The sequence below is a fragment of the Octodon degus genome, unplaced genomic scaffold (assembly GCF_000260255.1).
Source record: "Octodon degus isolate 3935 unplaced genomic scaffold, OctDeg1.0 scaffold00118, whole genome shotgun sequence".
In the NCBI taxonomy this organism is placed as follows: Eukaryota; Metazoa; Chordata; class Mammalia; order Rodentia; family Octodontidae; genus Octodon; species Octodon degus.
This window is the reverse complement of record NW_004524694.1, coordinates 371,708-389,490: the sequence shown is the minus strand read 5'-3', so window position 1 is coordinate 389,490 and position 17,783 is coordinate 371,708. Positions and strand designations below refer to the sequence as shown.

At 48.7% G+C, this 17,783-nt stretch overlaps 1 protein-coding gene and 1 non-coding gene across 2 annotated transcripts in view; one reads left to right on the top strand and one right to left on the bottom strand.

Annotated features, from left to right (window-relative positions):
- Positions 1 to 9,781: 9,781 nt before the first annotated feature.
- The window catches only part of Laptm4b (lysosomal protein transmembrane 4 beta), an 86,307-nt gene continuing 78,305 nt past the window's right edge, over positions 9,782 to 17,783 (bottom strand). The window contains exon 7 of the mRNA XM_004640058.2: positions 9,782 to 10,193. Within this exon, the coding sequence (XP_004640115.1) occupies positions 10,116 to 10,193 (78 nt within the window). The 3' untranslated portion in view covers positions 9,782 to 10,115. The remainder of the gene's footprint in view (positions 10,194 to 17,783) is intronic.
- LOC111812254 lies at positions 11,141 to 11,247 on the top strand. The gene has a single exon (XR_002817810.1). It is a non-coding gene; the product is annotated as a U6 spliceosomal RNA (small nuclear RNA).

The following is a 17,783-nucleotide window of genomic DNA, read 5'->3' as shown; positions in this document are numbered from 1 at the left end:
CAGCACAGCAGGCCTGCGACTGAAACCTTGCCTAAGCAGGTGATTTAGTCTGCTGAGCTATCTGGCTGGCCCAGTAAAATGGTTTCTAATTAAATGTCTCACCACACTTTGAAAAGACAGTAGGGCAGGGATCAGAAAAAAACTGTACAAGTGAAAGATTTGTTCAGAAAAAAAATGCATCTTTAAGAGTTCTTTTTTTGTTTTGTTGTACTGGGGATTGGACCGAGGGCCATTCTGCCACTATTTATTCTGAGGCAGGATCTTGCTAAGTTGCCCAGGGTGGCCTTAAACTGGCTGTATTCATCACCTTTCCTACTGCTGAAATACAGTATGTGATATCCACAACTTAAAGGAGAGACTTCATGTGATTTGAGAGGGCTCAGACCACAGTAAACAGGTGCCTGGGCAGGAATGTCATGGCTGAAGGGCATGGTGGAGCACAGTTGCTTAGTCCACAGCAGCCAGGGAGTGGAAAAGGGAAAGAGCGTGAGAGGAAGGAGCTGAGGCCAGGGCCGTCGACAGGACCAAGGGTCGCACTGCCATGAGCCACACATGGGCACCAAAAACATGCCCTAGTAACATACTAGGTGTTTCTTAACCCACTCAACTGGACACACCATGATTAATGGTCACACTTGACAGCCCCCCTTCTGCCTGACGGGGATTGCAGGTGCGCACCACCTCAAGCAGCTTCAAATGTTTCTACGTAATCTTGCACTTAATGGTGAGATCCTGAGGGCAGGGACTGCGTCTTGTGCCTGTTTACAGATTGTGCCCTATGCCACTGTGAGAAGAGTCTGGTCTGCTGGCTTTACCCTGAAGCTTAAAGTCTTGTAGTTTTTGTGTAGTCAGATTGAGGCTGCCTGGTAGGAATGAGACAGTAGGCTGCCGTGAAGGGCCTTCCAGCAGAGGCAAGAGTGAGTGGAAAAGGGCTGGCCAAATAGCTCAGTGGATTAAAGCACCTACTTAGGCAGACTCAACGGCTGGAGTTCAATTCCCAGTGTGCCATTCCGGTCCCCAGGGCGTGCTGAGACGGGGGAACACAGGCGGATCACCACATAGTAAGACTCTGTAGACCCTCACTGGAAAAAAAAAAGTGGAACGATGACTGGCTTTGGGGGATACTGACAAGGCTGCATGGGCCTGGCACATGCTTAGGTGTCACTCAGCATGTAGATTTCTGCTCCTGAAATCCCTGAATTTAGGAACGGCACAAAGTGGTTTTCATTGCAAGCCAACAGTCTCATTCCTTTGACACTCAGCTACCTTCTCTCAAGGACATGGATGAAACTAGGTTGGTATTGGTCATCTGGTGTTAAATCTGGCTGCATAACACTCATGCAATGGTGATGTCAACTGTCCTATGAAAGGCTAGGGAGATGGCTCAGTGGAATAAGCACTTCCCTAGCAAGCGCAAGGGCCTGAGTTCAATCCCCGGTTCCACAAAAAAAAACAACCTGTCCTATGAAACCCTCCACTCAGGGTGCTGGTAGAGCTCAACAAATGAGGACTCGAGAATAACAGCATCAGAAGACTGGACTTTCTATGCTCTCTCTTGCCAAAGAAAATTACTAGAATATAGCTATTAGCTGAGTCCCACAGAAAGGCAAACACCACAAATGGTTAGTGGCAAGAATAATGTGACAGACTGTCAGAATCACACATAAATCACAAGAAAGGAAAACAGAATGTAGTACACTAAGAAAACTAATTTTATTGGTAGAGAAGATTCTAGGAAGAAGCAATAAAAATGTCTTACCTCATTTGGAACAAAACTGACAAAGCAACTCCTAGGTGCAGAAAGTACTAGAAAATCACCAGCTACATGCACACTGCCTGTGAATAATCTATTTCTTAAAAAGATGTTGAAAAGAGGATGTAATACCAAAGTTTCATCCAGGTATGGTGGTGCACATCTGTAGTCCTACCACTTGGGAAGCTGAGGTAGGAGGATCACTATGAGTTTGAGGACAACCTGGATTACACAGTAAGTTCAAGAGCAGCCTGGAAATACACACAGAGACCCTATCTCAAAATTTTTTTAGGGGCTAGCAAGATAGCTCAGTGCACTAAAGCGCCTGCTTAGTCAAGTGCAGGGACCGCAGTTCGATCCCCGGCACCACATGCCACATCAGCCCTGCCCCCCAGGGAGGGCTAAGCTGGCCAGAGTCCAGGCAGGTGTAGTAGCACACGCCTGTAGTCCCCGTGCTGGGGAAGCTGAAAGCAGGAGTTTCGCCATGAGTCTGAGCTGCATAATGAGACCCTGTAACAACCAAATACATTCTTTAAAAAGTTTTAAGATCAATTAATATAATACATCATATTAATGGAAGACAAAACCCACATGGTCCTCTTAACAAGTAACTGACAAAACTAAACACGTCTTCATCCTCAAAACACTCACCAACTAGTAATGGAAGGGAGCATCCTCAATCTAATAAAGGGTATCTATAAAAAGACTGCGTTGTACTTCATGGTGGAAGATTGAAAGTCTTCCGTTAGGTATTATGACCTTTCTCTCTAGGCTTGGGAACAAGATGCTTTCTCACCACCTCTGTTCAACTCTGTACTCAAAATTCTGCCTAGCATGATAGTGCATGTCTGTAATTCCAGTACTTGGGAGGCTGAGGCAGGAGGATCACATGTTCAAGCCCAGGCTGAGCAATTTAAGTGACTTAGTAAAACACTACCTCAAAATACGATGACAATGATGATGATGGTGATGGTGATAGCAGCAGCAGCAGCAGCTGTGAATGTAGCTCACTTACAAAGGCCCTGGCTTCAATCCCCACTACCACCAAAACTTTTAGGATTTATCTTGGTAAACTTTTGTTTATAAGAAGAGGGCACGTGTTTAAGCCCTCCTGTGCACACTTCAGTCTCCAGACGTCCCTTCCTCCCTTGCGCACCCGTCTCCAAATCCTTCCCGGAAGTGGGCCTCCTGGAAGTGAGGTGGGAGCGGCTCCTTGCACCACTTCTCCAGGCCCACTCCTGTCCTCCCCTTCCTGGAGTGTCTCCCTCCTCCTGCCCTCCCTGCAGGAGTTGCCAGGTGGTGGGAACTTCTGCACTGGTGTTGATGATTCCTGCCACAGACCATGGGAAGCCTGTCACACTGTGACACTACTGTTGAAGCCTGTGACTCTACTGTTAAAGAACATGCTCTGATCATGCAGTCTCAAGGGACCTCTTTCACTCATTCTTGCACTAGTGGGGATCAAGCCCAGGGACTTACTGAGCTACCTCTCTATCCCCTTTTATTATTTTGAGAAAGGCTTCAGAACACTGCTAACCTGTCCAAGCCAGGCTCTAACTTGTGATCCTCCTTCCTCAGCCTCCCCCAATGCTGGAATTACAGGCAAGCCTGCCTGGGATTTTCTTTAAATCCAAAGTGCTCAGAAACATGTCACCATATCTGAGTTATGTGTTAGCCGTTTCGAATTTCCTCCTATATATCAAAGGCCTCAGGATTCCACAGGGTTTAGATTTGATTATGTATTGGTTTAATGATAGAATGATTTGCTAGGGAAGGGAAAAGAGAAAGCTCCTGCGGCATATCGAGCAGTTTCTCGGAGCCATGCTAAATTAAGCTGCCATAAAAAGGACCGGATCATAAGCAGAGACAACTCAAAACGCAGTTTCCTGATATCACATTTATACAGAGTTAGTGAGCTTCTCTTGTTACCAGTGCCTTAATTTTTCTCCAGAGTGCAGTCCTCCAGTGACCATTAGCAACTGTCTAACACACACACGCGCGCGTGCACACACAATGCCACACATGTCAAGGGCTGAGGGGCGACCCTCCCTTAACTTGCTGCGGAATTACACGGGGCCTTCTGAGCAGCTGTCTCTGTGGGGCTCACGCTCCACCAAGCAACTTGTAAGAATCAGTTGTTCTTGCTGGGTGTGGAGTTACAGCTGATTTCATTTCTCATGTGGTTTTTTTTCCATTCTAGTAAAATTTTTTAGTTTCTTCTGTTTGCTAAATGTGTGCTAGACATAGAACAGTAACAGAGAGATACTCTTATAAAAATGTGGAGTCGGCCAGGGGATCCCTGACAGCTGACAGCAGCCACAGGCTGTGGGATGTGTTTTGCTTGGGGGCGCTGGGGGACAGCATGAATGCCTCCCAGATGAGTGGTTCCAGGAAGGCTTCTAACAGGAAGTTGCTCTCAAGGTGAGACCCATAGGTTGCATTGTTGCCATTTTCTATGCTTTTAAGACCCACAAAGTAGGAGCCCAGGAGATGGCTCAGTAGAATAAGCACTTCCCTGGCAAGTACAAGGGTCTGAGTTTAATCCCCGGTTCCATGCCCCCCCCAAAAAACCTCATAAGGTAGGCTGGGTATATCACAACACTTGCGAGGCCAGCGTGGACAAGAGAAAACTAAAAATAAAATGCCCATCTCAGTTGACTTTTATTCTTGCCTGAATAAATCTAACGAAGAGGTGCCCGTTGCAGTTTTCCAGTCTAGATGTACAGAATTCTAAAGCTGTACATGTCTCCAATCACTCAGATGTGTGCACTTTGCAAGTCCCAGTCACTACCCGGCACATGCTTGGCAGCAGCCTGGCCCACTCACTCCATGTGGTAAGCATTATTGTGCGGCACACAGGAGAAACAAGGCCTAGGTACAGGTTAGCTGGGAGGCAAGATAAGGGCAAGGTGGAGGACACAGCCGCTAAAGTTGGGAGGCACGAAGCAACCGGGTCCCAGAGACAGTGCTCTACTTGGGACCCAATGGATACACAAGTTCAGCAGCTTGAGAAAGACGTCCAGGAAGGGCTGATGAAACAGTGTGATTACCGTTATCCTTTTTTTGTTTTGCTTTACTTTTTAAAACCTTATTTTTGCTTTGCTTTGTTGACACAGGGCTTCCCTAGGTAGTTGAGGCTGGCCTTGGGCTTGTTGGGTAGCCATCCACCTGCCTCAGCCTCCTGAGTGCTGAGATTGCAAGTGTGTCAACCTAGAGTTAAAATAGTAAAATAAAACTAAAAATGCATCCCTTTAGTGCAACTCAATAGTGGGTGAAGAGTAACATCATTCAGGTAGGTCACTACCTCATGTAAGTGACATCACCCCTACTTAGGACAGCAGAGTCCCCTGCGCTGCTGAGGCCCCAGCTTTCTTCCCAGCCAGGGTGAGCCAGAGGACACTCAGCTCTGCAGAAGCCTCTTTTGAGGCTCTTAAAAGGCCTGGATCCCCGAGGGGTGTGCCGGCCCCCGCCCCCAGGATACGATTGAGACTGGGTGTGGTGGCCACTTGTAATCTCAGTGCTTGGGAGGATGAAAACAGGAGACATCTCTAGAGTCCGATCTGTGCAGTGAGACCTGTACTTAATTTAAAAAAAAAAAAAAAAAGGCCTGGATTCAAAACCCTGAGCACAGATCCCAGGAACACCCGGGATACCACAACCATGCTGGCCACTGCACAACAGACTGAGCTGTCACAGCCTCAAATGCATAACCCCAGGTACAGCAGGAACCACTGTCCCAGCCTTACCCAAGAGGAACGTGGCTCCGCCTCAGCGTGCCGACCCCAGGTCCCACGGGTGCGGTATAACACTTTTACTCTACCGCAGCCACACCACCTGGATGTACTGCAAGGATGTGGCCTTTTAATTTGATCCTAATGTCCCCCACCTGCCCACACGTTAAAGCCTCCCCCTCTCCCCTGGGCATTGCCAGAAGCTAGAGGAACCTGTGGAGGTCCCAGTCACTGAACATGTGGCCTTGCAGAGATAGGGGACCTTTCCTTCTGGCTGGGTGGAAGGTGGTGCTGCCTGTCACTGCTGCTGCCACACACCGTGAGCCAAGATGGAGCTTGACTAAGTCACTCCCCTCAGGTATGTGTTACCCGGGCAGGAAGCTGACAACCTGGGCATCACACTGCTGGGTGAAACCCAGGCCAAGCCTTGGCCAACCCAGGAAAGGTGAAATGAAAGCGAGACCTGTGGGGGTCCTAATTAGCAGAGCAGCTGCTGCTTCAGGACTTGGGTTTCAACTAGCAGTGTGAGGGGCTTGTTTTATCTGACCCATTTTACTGCTTTAAATTTTTGGGGGGGGGGCTCGGAATGCCTTCAGGGCAAGTTTGGCTGGCTAGAGTTGTGGGGATCAAACTTCAGCAACCTGAGGCTGACAGCTTTGTGGAAGCAGCCACTTAAAGAACTGAGCTATGGCCAGGCCCCCCATTTTACTGGTTAAACAGTACAGTTTTTATCTTTTAGTAAGATGGGGACATCTTTGTCCCAGGAGGTTGTCAGCTTCCTGTCACCGTAGCAAGTACTTGAGGTAGCAGCGGCTTGGCCAGTGCTTTCTGCCTGAGCTGCTGGCTCAGTGCCTTGGCAGACACGCTCTCCCTCCAGGACCTCAGGCAGCTACATGACCCATAGCACACAGCTGAAGTCAGCTCCCAAGAAGGCTGCAGAGGGGCAGGAAAGATGGCTTCGTGGAATAAGCGCTTCCCTGGCAAGCGCAAGTAAGAAACTGAGTTCAATCCCCGGTTCTGCCAAAAAAAGGAAAAAAAAAAAAAAACCAAGGCTGTGGAAATGAGCTCATCTTAAATGGGGGCTGTCTGGGGTCTTACACTAGTTTTCCGGTATTACAAGTCTTTCTGATGGCTGGATGAGATCACTCCCAGAAGTGCTGTGGGCTGGGGAACAGAGGGTAGAGGTGAAAAGTGAGGTTTGGTCCAGCGTGTAAACTGAACAAATGTTTAGGACCAGAACACAGCATTTTTTAAAATTTCTTTTTGATACAAAGTTATACTGTTTGGACTTGTAGTGATCCTCCTGTCTCAGCCTCCCCAGCACTGGAATTACAGGCGTGCACTACCACTCCCGGTTTCAGTGGTGGCCAGCACAGCATGTGGTACTGGGAATCAAACTTGGGTCTTACGCTTGCCAGACAGGGGTTTAGATCGCTGAGCTAGCTCTTTAGCCCCCAGAACACAGCATTTTTAAAAAGCTGAGCAAGTTTCTTGCATCCTTGAGGACAGCCAGCTAGGTTAAGGCCAGAGACGAGACTCTTAGGGGTGGTGCACCCGCTGAGGGGGTACAGGGTCTGCTGGTCCTTTCCCTTTCCCTGGGCATCTACCTGGGGGAACTGGTGCCTGCGGGGGCTGCTCCTGGCAGGCCCATCTGCAGACCTCCCGGAGTGGGGACCTTAAACCAGGGCTTGTGGCAAGATGAAAACACTCAAGTGCTCTCAGCAGTAAACTGACCAGAAAGCACAAAAGAGGAAAGTGGAGATGACAGTTTCTTGTTTCTCTGTGGACAATAAAATAGGACAAAGGGAACAGACATCAAAATACGACTTAAAATACACTTGAGAGATATCGGGATTAGCAAAGAGAAATACAGATTTGCTGGTGTATGCAGGGTACTCTGCAAGTTTATTCCAATCCAAAGAGTGGAGACAAAAAAAGGATAACACTGCCTGGAAGGTGGAGTACACCTGCATCCCAGCATTTTAGAGGATGAAGCAGGAGGATCTGTGGGATGCCAACTTGGGGCACATGCTCAAGGCCAGCCTGAACTAAACAGCAGACTACAGATCCAGTCTTTTTCTAAATAACACCTAGCTCCACAGAGGCAGAGATGGAGGCAGCTCAGCTGACCTCACTGGCACCCTTGAAAACTCAGTGGTGGTGACCCGGGCCCCGTGCCAGCAAGTAGAGGAGGGACCTCGGTGGTCGCGGCTCCCCACAGAAGACCCCACATGCTCTCAAGATCAGTGCTTCTCTCCCCTAACCGTATTTTTCTCCTTCGTAAAAAATGTTAAGACCTGAAAAGATCACAAGCAGAGCATGCAAGCGCCTGTGGCTGCCTGTGTGCCTGGAGCAGAGACGTGAAGGCCAGCTGACCTGTGTCTTGCACTCCCAAGAGCTGGCGTGGGCCTAACTGTATGAATCTTATGGGTACAGGGCTTCAAAGAACATAATCTCTTAGGTGGACTTAGAATACTTAGTGAGACTTTAACGGCCAGAGCTGGCTCTGGGAACAAAATCCCCTCTGCCCAGAGTTATTTTAATCTCACCCAGAGCTCAGTAATGTTATTCCCTTATTAGAAGTGACTGGGAGGCCCCAGATGTAGCTCAGTAGCATAAGCACCTGCCTGGGAAGTACAAGCTCCTGGTCCTGAGCTGGATTCACATACCATCATACACACAGCACCCAAGGCTCTTTGGAGAGGGGCCTAGGGGTGCTGGAAGTGGAGTTCACTGCTCCCCTAGTCTTTCTGGCCTAAGCCACCCGATTATATCAGCACTGAAACACGAAGAAACGTGTGTGAACCATACAGCCCCCTATGGAGACAGAACTGCCTGCATCCGTGAGCCGTCTGCGGGTCAGGCAAAGTCCTGGGCACAACCTCCATGCGGCCAGCAGGTGCTGGGCCTGGACATAGCTGTAAAGCAAAAAAAGCCTTTGCTTATGCTGTGAACAGCACATGAGCCTTGCTGGCTTCCTTAGGTGGAAAGGTAAAAGAGCCATTTGCAATTCAGGCAACCAAGTGTGACAGTGTTGTGTCCACTGTTCTCCAAAGCCTCATAGTTTTTTGGCAAGTGTTTACATGTAGTGTTAGATTTACAGTGTGATGTGATCAGTCCACTGACTGCACTGACACCTCCCTGACCCTGGTGGACTGGATGTGACATGAGGGGCAGAAGAGGCCTGCCTTGTGCTCTTCTGCTGTCTTCAGCCCAACACAAAGCGTTTCCCCTCTGCCATGTGCCACCCGGCCTTGGAGCCAGCCATTTACGCGCTAAAGCCTCCACAAACTGTGAGCTAAATAAACCTTTCCTCCTTTACCTTTGGGCATCAGATATTTTGTCTCCACAATGAGAGAAAAGTAAGACACCAGGCTAAGAGCATTCCCCAAGAGAAACCACCCTCCTCTGCTCTGCTGAAGACTGCTGGCCTTTAACCTCCCCCCCCCCACCATATATGACTGTAACATTGGGCAGCCTGGACCACTGGTGGTACAAATGAACCGAATCATTTTTATTAGTCTTTTCACTAATGAAATAAAAGCCACCTAATGGGACTGACACACTGTCAGAGACACATGAATCACAGCCCTGTCCTGGATGTGTTAAAAGATGAGCAGGCATCTTGGATTTCCAAAGCAGGAGGATGTATGTACCTTTCAAGCAAAGAAACCCTCCCCAACTTCTGCTTTAGGTAAACATGATAGATGCCCTCCAGGGTCAGACTAAGGCAGCAACAGATACCATAAAAAAAGGAGTACCAGGTACTTTGGGGTGCCAAACAACTCCCTCTCTTCCTCTATAAAAACACACACAGGCAACCTACCCCCCCACTTGGGGCTCCCTCCTCTTCACAGCCTAGGGGCTATCTCCTGGTCTCCACTGAGAAAATCCCTGACTGGAAAATTAAGATTGTTACTGAGGTTTTGTTTTTTTAAATTTATTTATTTATTTGTGTGTGTGTGTGTGTGTGTGTGTGTGTGTGTGGCCAGTTCAGCCCACCAGGGGGCGGGGCTGTCTGGCATGTGGTGCTGGGGGATTGAACCGCGGTCCCTGTGCTTTGCTAAGCTTGTTCTAAGTAGGTGCTTTAGACCACTGAGCCATCTCACCAGCCCCGTTACTGAGTTTAAGTCAGAAAAAAATAGTAAGGAAATTCCTATAACACACACAGAGACTCCCATTTACCTACTTTAGCAATGATTACACAACTGATATCCCCGTTTCTGAGGGATTTCTTCTATACACCAGAATGCTTCCAAAAAAGTATTATCCAATTTTGGGTTTTATTTTATTTTCAAAAGAAATAAAGGAAACAGAAAGTTTGGCTAACTGCCCAACCCTGGGAACAAACAAGTACAAAATCAGACATCTTTGGACATTCAAAGTCCACTCACGTTTTGTGGGAAAGACTAAGGGAGTTGACTAACCCCACTCCCACCCTACGAACCCTACAGTGCGGCTACCACAGTGCGTTAGCTACAGTGGATGTTTGAACTACAGAGGGCCTCAACTGAACATCTACATCGTAAAATGTGGCAATTACATGACAGGTGAACTCATCTCATGAGAGAAGCTGAGAACTATTGCTTGATATCTGTGTAGCAGCTGATGCTCCAGGCCGCCCCTTGGGTTTAGGCAGACACATAGGGTGGCGGTGGCTCCTTGGCAGCACCAGTCACAGTGGTGTCATTGTATGGGGGCAGCAGCACCTGAGAAGAAAAAGGGAAGACACAGTCGTTACATTGGACACACAGTGCCCCCCTGGTTTAGCTACAACTGCATGCAGTGGTATTGCAGGGAGCATTTCCTATACTGGTACCATGTTTGCTATTTCACCACACAGGTAATTTGTGCTCCTACTACTTTCTCCACAGGCCCACACACTGCAGCAAAGGGCTACATGTCCAGGTATGTGGAGAATCGTGAGTGATTTGCACATCAACAGGGCAGGTCCTACTTGAGGTGAGACCTGTGTGGAGTGTGCAGTGGGAACTGCAAGGGCTGGGCATCCACCTGGCCCAGAGCTGGGCTAAGCCACATTTCAGCACCAGTCTTGGGTAAATTACCTCAGCTCAGTTCCTACCCTGTATATCCAGGCGATCCGGAAAGCAGAGGGCTACACACCTGAGATGGTTGGGTGGGTGGCACTCCAGTGGCAGCACATGAGGCACACTGATCCATAACCTACATGGTTATATCTCACTCCAAAGAAATCACCTGCAGTAGCTTAAAAACTGTCACTGGATTATGCTGGCTCTCTTGGGTGTACAAAACAAAAGAGGGACCTGGGATATAGCTCAGTGGCACAGCACCTTTCTCATGTGCAAGGTCCAAGTTTGATTACCAGTACCAAAAAAAAAAAAAAAAAAGATTTGGCTCTATGGGATCACCCTGTACCCAGCTCTGTCTGGTGAAAGGCATCGTGGAGATGAGATAAACATCTCAGCCACTTACAAGAATTCTGAGATGGGCTGGGAAGGTAGCTCAGCAGCTTTAAGTCCCTGCCTGGCAAGGAGAGTTCAATCCCCAGTATGGTGAGGGGGATGGGGGAGAGAGAAAGAATGAACTCTGAGTAGGGTGGAAATGAAGTAAAACCTCATCTACTTCATAAAAAACATCTCACGTACTTCAGAGACTACACAGAAAACATTAATGGGTGCTCGCTTTGGCATCACATATACTAAAATTGGAATGATACAGAGAAGATTAGCATGGCCCCTGCACAAGGATGACACGCAAATTCGAGAAGCATTCCATATTTAAAAAAGAAAACATTAATGGACGAAACCATATTTTGTCATGTTTTATTAATTTCCACTCATCCGTCTATCCCTTAGGCTCCTATAGCAGCAACACTAAAACCTTACATCAACATCTTACTCTCCTAACCTCACACACACGCATCCCCGGCCCCTCCAACTCAGCTCCCTTCACTACCTGTCTTGGGGCACTGGCAGGATTGAGGCCATCTTACTTCACAGAGTGAGAAGCCTTGCGCCTGCCCCATGGTGGGGGCTCAGAAGACATAAACAACTAGGACACCAGCCAAGCTGGCCCTGAAGAACCTTGCTGAGCATGGTGACATATGTCTATGACCTCAGCTTCTAGGAGCCTGAGGCAGGAGAATCACAAGTTCAAGGCCAGCCTGGGTAAGATCCACAAACTCAAATTAAAATAAATTTAATACATGAAGGGAAGAGCACTTGCCTAGCAGGAGCAAGGCCTTTGATTTCCTCACCAGTATCTCAAAAACCAAGAAGACAACAAAAATCCTGCTAGTCCAGTGAGTGGAGAGAGCTGACCCAATCAGAAGTCAGAGGTCACATGAGTGATCAGATCAGAGAACAGAGAGCTGCTGAGGGAAGTGGCTGGAACCCACTAGGTGGCAGCTCAAGACTCGTGTGTCCTCAACTCCTGCAGCCTGCTGTTGACTGCTGCCAGCTATCCATCTCAGAGCGAGCCACTCTCAACAAGATCCAGACCCCGACCCCCAAATGGGGTCGCATGCCTGCAATCCCAGCACTCTGGGAGGCTCGGACAGCAGGACCACAAGTACAAGCCCAGCCTGGACAAACTGGTGAACCTCCGCCTCAAAAAAATTTTTTAGAAGGTCAAGAAAGTAGCTCAGTTCGGGGAGATAGCTCAGTAGAAGAAGGGCTTGCCTGGCAAGCTCAAGGGCCCGAGTTCAATCCCTGGTTCTGCAAAAAAGAAAGAAAAGAAAAGAAAAGAAAAGAAAAGAAAAGAAAAGAAAAGAAAAGAAAAGAAAAGAAAAGAAAGTAGCTCAGTAGAAGTGAGCGTTTTAATCCCCAGTGCCAGAAAAAGTGTAAATAAGTGACTCCAGCAGGGTATAAATCCTCAAGTCATTAAAACCTGGAGAGCCTCGTCTTCAACACCATCTTCTTAGAAACCTCTCTGCCATGAGAGCCAAGTGGAGGAAGAAGCGAATGCACAGACTGAAGCGTAAAAGAATATGAGACAGAGGTTCAAGTAAAATAGCTCGTACACCCCTGGAGGCCAAAGGAGCAGAAATTAAGAATGCTGGAGGCTGACAGTGCTGGGGCAACTTTTGGACTGTGTGCTACCTAGTGTCTCAATGGATTAGGACTTCACTGCCACCTGACTGTCAAGAGAGATCCACCTGGCTCAAAGTAAGCAGTCTCCTGGCTTTTTTTTGTCCCAGACCAGGGGCATTCTGGGCTATTTCTGTTCTCGCTTTTAGGTGAGTGTGAAGAGTGTACAATAAATCATCTCTTCTGTGTTTAAAAAAAAAAAAAAAAACCTGGGGAGGGCTGGCCTGGCAAGCACAAGGTCCTGAGTTTGATACCTAGTACAAAAACAGAAACAAAACCTTGAGGAAGCAATTCCTTCATCAAGTGATAAGAAATGATTAACTGCTCAAAGGAAAAACTTACAGTCATGCTCCACTCACAGTGGAGACGTGTCCCGAGACATGTGTCCCCGGGTGGTCTCCTCCTTGCATGAACTAGACAGCATGAACCCACAGATGGCCACACCACCGCTGGGCAGCCTAAGCTGAGATATGCACTGCGCATGTGTAGTTCACCGCAAACTGCAACAGTTACTCAAGCTCACAGCTGCACAGTACTCACTAAAAAAGCAGGCATGTCGCTGGGTGCTGTGGTGTGCCTGCCACCTATAACCCCAAGAGGCCAGGGCGGGGGGGTCACTGTTGAGTTCTCCAGGCTAGGGGTGGACTCACTAGTTCTGAGGAGCCTGGCACACAGGTCCCACACACTGTAGACAAGCTACAGACACTCGGCACAGCAACTGGGGGATGGGGGTCTGAAAAGTTCTAACCCACAACTAACAGGCAAGAGCTTCCACACAACTAGAGAACAGAGTGCTGTCCAGCACCGCAAGGACACAAGTGTGTCCAGGGAAATGGGAGCGATCCCTTCGTCGCCTGTCACATGCTTTGCACCCCAGCATCTGGCTCGAGCTCCCCGGTACAGCTCTCTCATTACCACTCCCGCTCCTCTTCCCCGGGTCTTCCTCTCCTGCACAATTTCTCCTACTTCATCTCACCACAGGGAACCCAAACATACCAGCATGATGATCTCAACTTTTCCAGCCCTGCGTTCTCTTCTTCTTAATTACACTGCAAAGTTACAGCCAGTGAATTAGTTCTTGACAGTGACATATTTCTAGTCTCTGCAAGTAGAATGAGTATCAACTCACAAGAATAACACAAAAAGCAAGAGTAGAAGAGTGTGGCCCTTCCTACCCAGATGCTGTACCGCTTCCCTGAAATACTTCCCAACCACAGACTCAGAAATCAGACTGGGGCTCCAACTCCAGCGTCTCGATCTGTGGAGCCAGGCTCAGCAGGTCTTCACCCGACACCACCTTCCGTTCTCTTCCATGTGGGGCAGGCCTGTGACAGCGCCTGCTACCAGACAGGCTGCAGCCCACGTGGGCCTGGTGGAGCCGGCATGCTCCTCTCCGCCTGCAGTGTCCTCTATATCCATGCAGCTCCACTCCTTCCCAAAGAAATGGTCAGCAAACAGTTGATTCAAATTCATTCACACGGCGTAAGAAAGAAGTTCCCTTCCCTCTCTCAGCTCCTACAGCTGAGAAAGTCTGGTGTATCAAGTAGGCAGCTCGGCAGTTGCTCTGAAGGGCTCCTAGGCCTAGCTCCTGGATGGGAGGAGCACGGCTGCTCAGCCAGTCTGCTGCATCTGACAGAAATGGGCTCCTAGAAAGGTCAGAATGCTGGTAGGGAAGGTGTCCTCCAAGGCCAAAGCTGGTGGTTTCCACAGGAGTGCTGGGTGCAGTGAAGGCAAAGGGCAAACACAGCCCCAGTAAGTGTGACACACCCTTCCCTAGGACCCTCAGGTTCTGCTGGGAATCAGGACTGCTTTCCCTTTGGGAGCAGCGCACTAACAACCAGCCCCTACAACCTGGATTTCCCAGCCCCATCTGCACCCCTCCCTCCTCCTCTGCCAAAGGTAAAGGAGACAGGGAAACCTGGCCTTTCCTGTGCCCTGCCTGCCTGCCTGCCTGAGCACTGACAGAGGCCAGGTGTGGGCTGAAGATATTCAGGGTCCCTAGGGGAGCCACCATGGGAGAAAAGCACCCAGGTCACCTGTGCCACACTAAGGCGCAGGCAGTAACTGCATCTGGGGAGCAGGGTGCAGAGGGAGAAGAGGAGTGGGAACAACAGGCAGGATCCAGTGGCGTATTCACAGCACACTCAAGGCTTTTACTCTGTGAAAGCACTCCCCAAATGTGGAAAAGGGAGAAATATGGTGATAAATGGGGGTTTGAGCTGAAACAAGAAACCTAACCTAGAATGGCAAAAAAAGAAATTTCAGGAGTTGGTAAGTGGGCTGGGGGAGGGTGCGCAGGAAAGGTTAGCAGAGTTCAGCTCAGGGAGGGCCTGTCCAGCCTGCAGCTGGGAGTGGAAGGAGGCCCAGCCCTAGGCAGGTGGCGCCCACCCTTGTGTTTTGGGGAAAGAGAAAAAATATGCTGGGGTGGGGGGATGGATTGGGACTCTGGTCCTCAGCCCCAGCCACTGACAGACAGCACAGCAGAAAGAGCCCTTCGAACTCTTTCAAAAAGGCACCAGTGTGCAGGCTGCAGCCACAAATCCACTGTGGTAACTTCACAGAAGGGAGGGGGTTCCTCAGTCTGCACCCACCTACAGAAAGAGCAGTGGACTCACTGGCAAACTCAGCTTCTGAATGCTACCCCACAAATTGCAATCACCACGCAGCCAGATGACCTGAGAGAGTGGCAGAGCCCTAAGACTTTTAAGTACAGGTGCAGAAGGGTGAGGCACTGTTTCCAGACCAGCACAATAGTGCATTTCTGGATTTTTTTTTTTTTTTTTTGAGGGGGCTGGCTCAGCCTGCCTTAAGGGCAGGTCTGATAAGGCAGGTGGAGGTGCAGTTTGAACCAAAGTATCCTGCACCTGACTGCATTTGTATAAGCAGGCACTTAAACAACGTAGGGTCCCTAAAAAGCTCTGCAGGTGACTCCCCGCTCCCTGCACTGGGGATTGAATTCAGGCCCTTGTGCTTGCCAGGCAAGCACTTATTCTACTGAGCCATCTCCCCAGCCCAACAGTGCATTTCTTTTATTTGTGTGTGTGTGTGTGTGTGTGTGTGTGTGTGGCCAGCTCAGCCCACTGGGGGCGGGGCTGGCTAGCATGTGGTGCTGGGGGATTGAACAGTGGTCCCTGTGCTTTGCTGAGCTTGTTCTAAGTAGGTGCTTTAGACCACTAAGCCATCTCACCAGCCCCCAACAGTGCATTTCTGACTCCCAAGATTCTTCAGCTTGGGGTCTTAAGGTCCACAGACTACCCCAACTTCACGTCCAGCCCCAATAGTGCCCAGGTTACCCACACTTGTTTCTTAAGATACAAATTAGGGGTGTCCATGACACTCACCTCACAGGTTCCAGGACAGTTTACTGCTTACTACCAATGATATTAAAGATGGAGACAGTCTGTGCGTGTGTGCATGCGTGCGTGCGACTGAGGGCAGGGACTCCTATCTCCTTTTAGTTGGGGTACATGGCCCACCCTGTACGGTCTCTCCAGATTCCACTGTGGAGGATTTTTTGTGTGGAGCTGAAAGTTCCAAACTATTCCCCTAGTCTGGTCTTTCTAGAGACCTGCCCTCACCCTGAAGTGATACAGAGCCCATTAGAGTTGCCTAATTAGAACAAAAACATTCTCACATCACCCAGGAAATTCCAAGGATGTTAGGAACTCTATGTCAGGAAACAGACAAAATGACACTTTGTTAAGCACCAGGATTTAGATGTGGGCAAAATATGAGAGAAGTAACAATTTCTTGGGAAAGGTCAAGGTCTGCTCAGGCCAGAAACTGGGCTGGTCAAAAGAGCTGCCCTAGGAAACTCCAGGGTAGAATACAGCGTGCTGTCTGGGTGTGCTGTGTGCACCAGGGTTTAGCCTGGGAGCTCAGAATGGTTTTTCTATTATTTAATGGCTGGGGGAAAACTTTCTTGGTCACAGCTGAGAACAAGTATTTCGAAAGCCTGGAGTGTGGCGCGCACACACAGCCCTATCTGGCCTTCAGTAGGACTAGCCCACTCCACCTGCATTAGGAGAAGCATCATGCACAATTCTGACCTGGAAGACACGACAGCATCAGGCAAGAAAGTGCAGGGCCGCCCAAAATCTTGTTCTGAGGCTCATCAATCTTCAAAGGTCCACTGAGATTAGTCCCAAGCAGCCACCAACTTTTCTTGCTTTTACCATTTGTTTTATCTTCATAGTCCACAATATATTTTGTTTAAAACACAGTAACAGTAAGTACTTGTTTTAAGCCAGTCACCTATGTGGGTGTGGGCTTCTGACATCCAAATCCATGACTGACCAAAGTAAGGATTTGCAGGATAACCAGATAACTCAGTGGATTAAAGTGCCTGCTTAGGCAGAGCAGAAGGACCAGGGTTCAATCCCTGGCATGCCCAGCTCGCCCCACTCCAAGGGCTTGCTGAGATGGAACTTGAGACTGGGCATGGATGGTGCTGCCTGCCTGTAATCCCAGCTCTTGGATGGCTGAACACAGGTGGATTACTACGAGTATGATATATGTAGTGAGACCCTGTACTAAATTAAAAAAAAAAAACAACCCACAAATTCAGGGTTTGGGTGCTAGGGAAGGGCAGGCAGGTCAGGAAGAGAAGGCTGGCCTTTAAGATGCAGAATAATATCTCCCCAAATGTTTAGATTGCTTCTACTATAACATAAGTATACACCCTTCCACATAACTACATGTTTTCACTCTAAGGCATGGTTTTGTACATCTTCACACTGCTGAATTCAGGCTGTGCTGTACACTGACAGCACCTCCTAATACAAGCTGTCTAATCAGTGGCACTCTAGCTCACGGCATCCTGTGTCACTCAATCTAAAATGCCAGGAGGCAGGGAGAGCAGAACATACTGGATGCAGGGATTCTAATGAGATTTCCTACTACCTACTGTAAAGCACAAAGGGAGATGAGACAGAAACTGATTTTATCCTTAGTTCACTGTGAAACTGAAGCTGCCTTCACCCAACACTACAGAAAGATGCTTTTTTTTTTCTTTTGCGGAATCAGGGATTGAACTCAGGACATCGTGCTTGACAGGCAGGCACTGTGCCACTGAGCTATACTCCCAGCTTGAAAGATGCTATTCCTTCCTGTAACTCTCAGCAAAGAAGCTATGCAAGTTTCCCTGGTTACATTCATAATACAGAGTTCATACTTCAAAATTTTCAAATTGGAAAAACAATAATATGGTAGACTAGATTGAAAATTAAA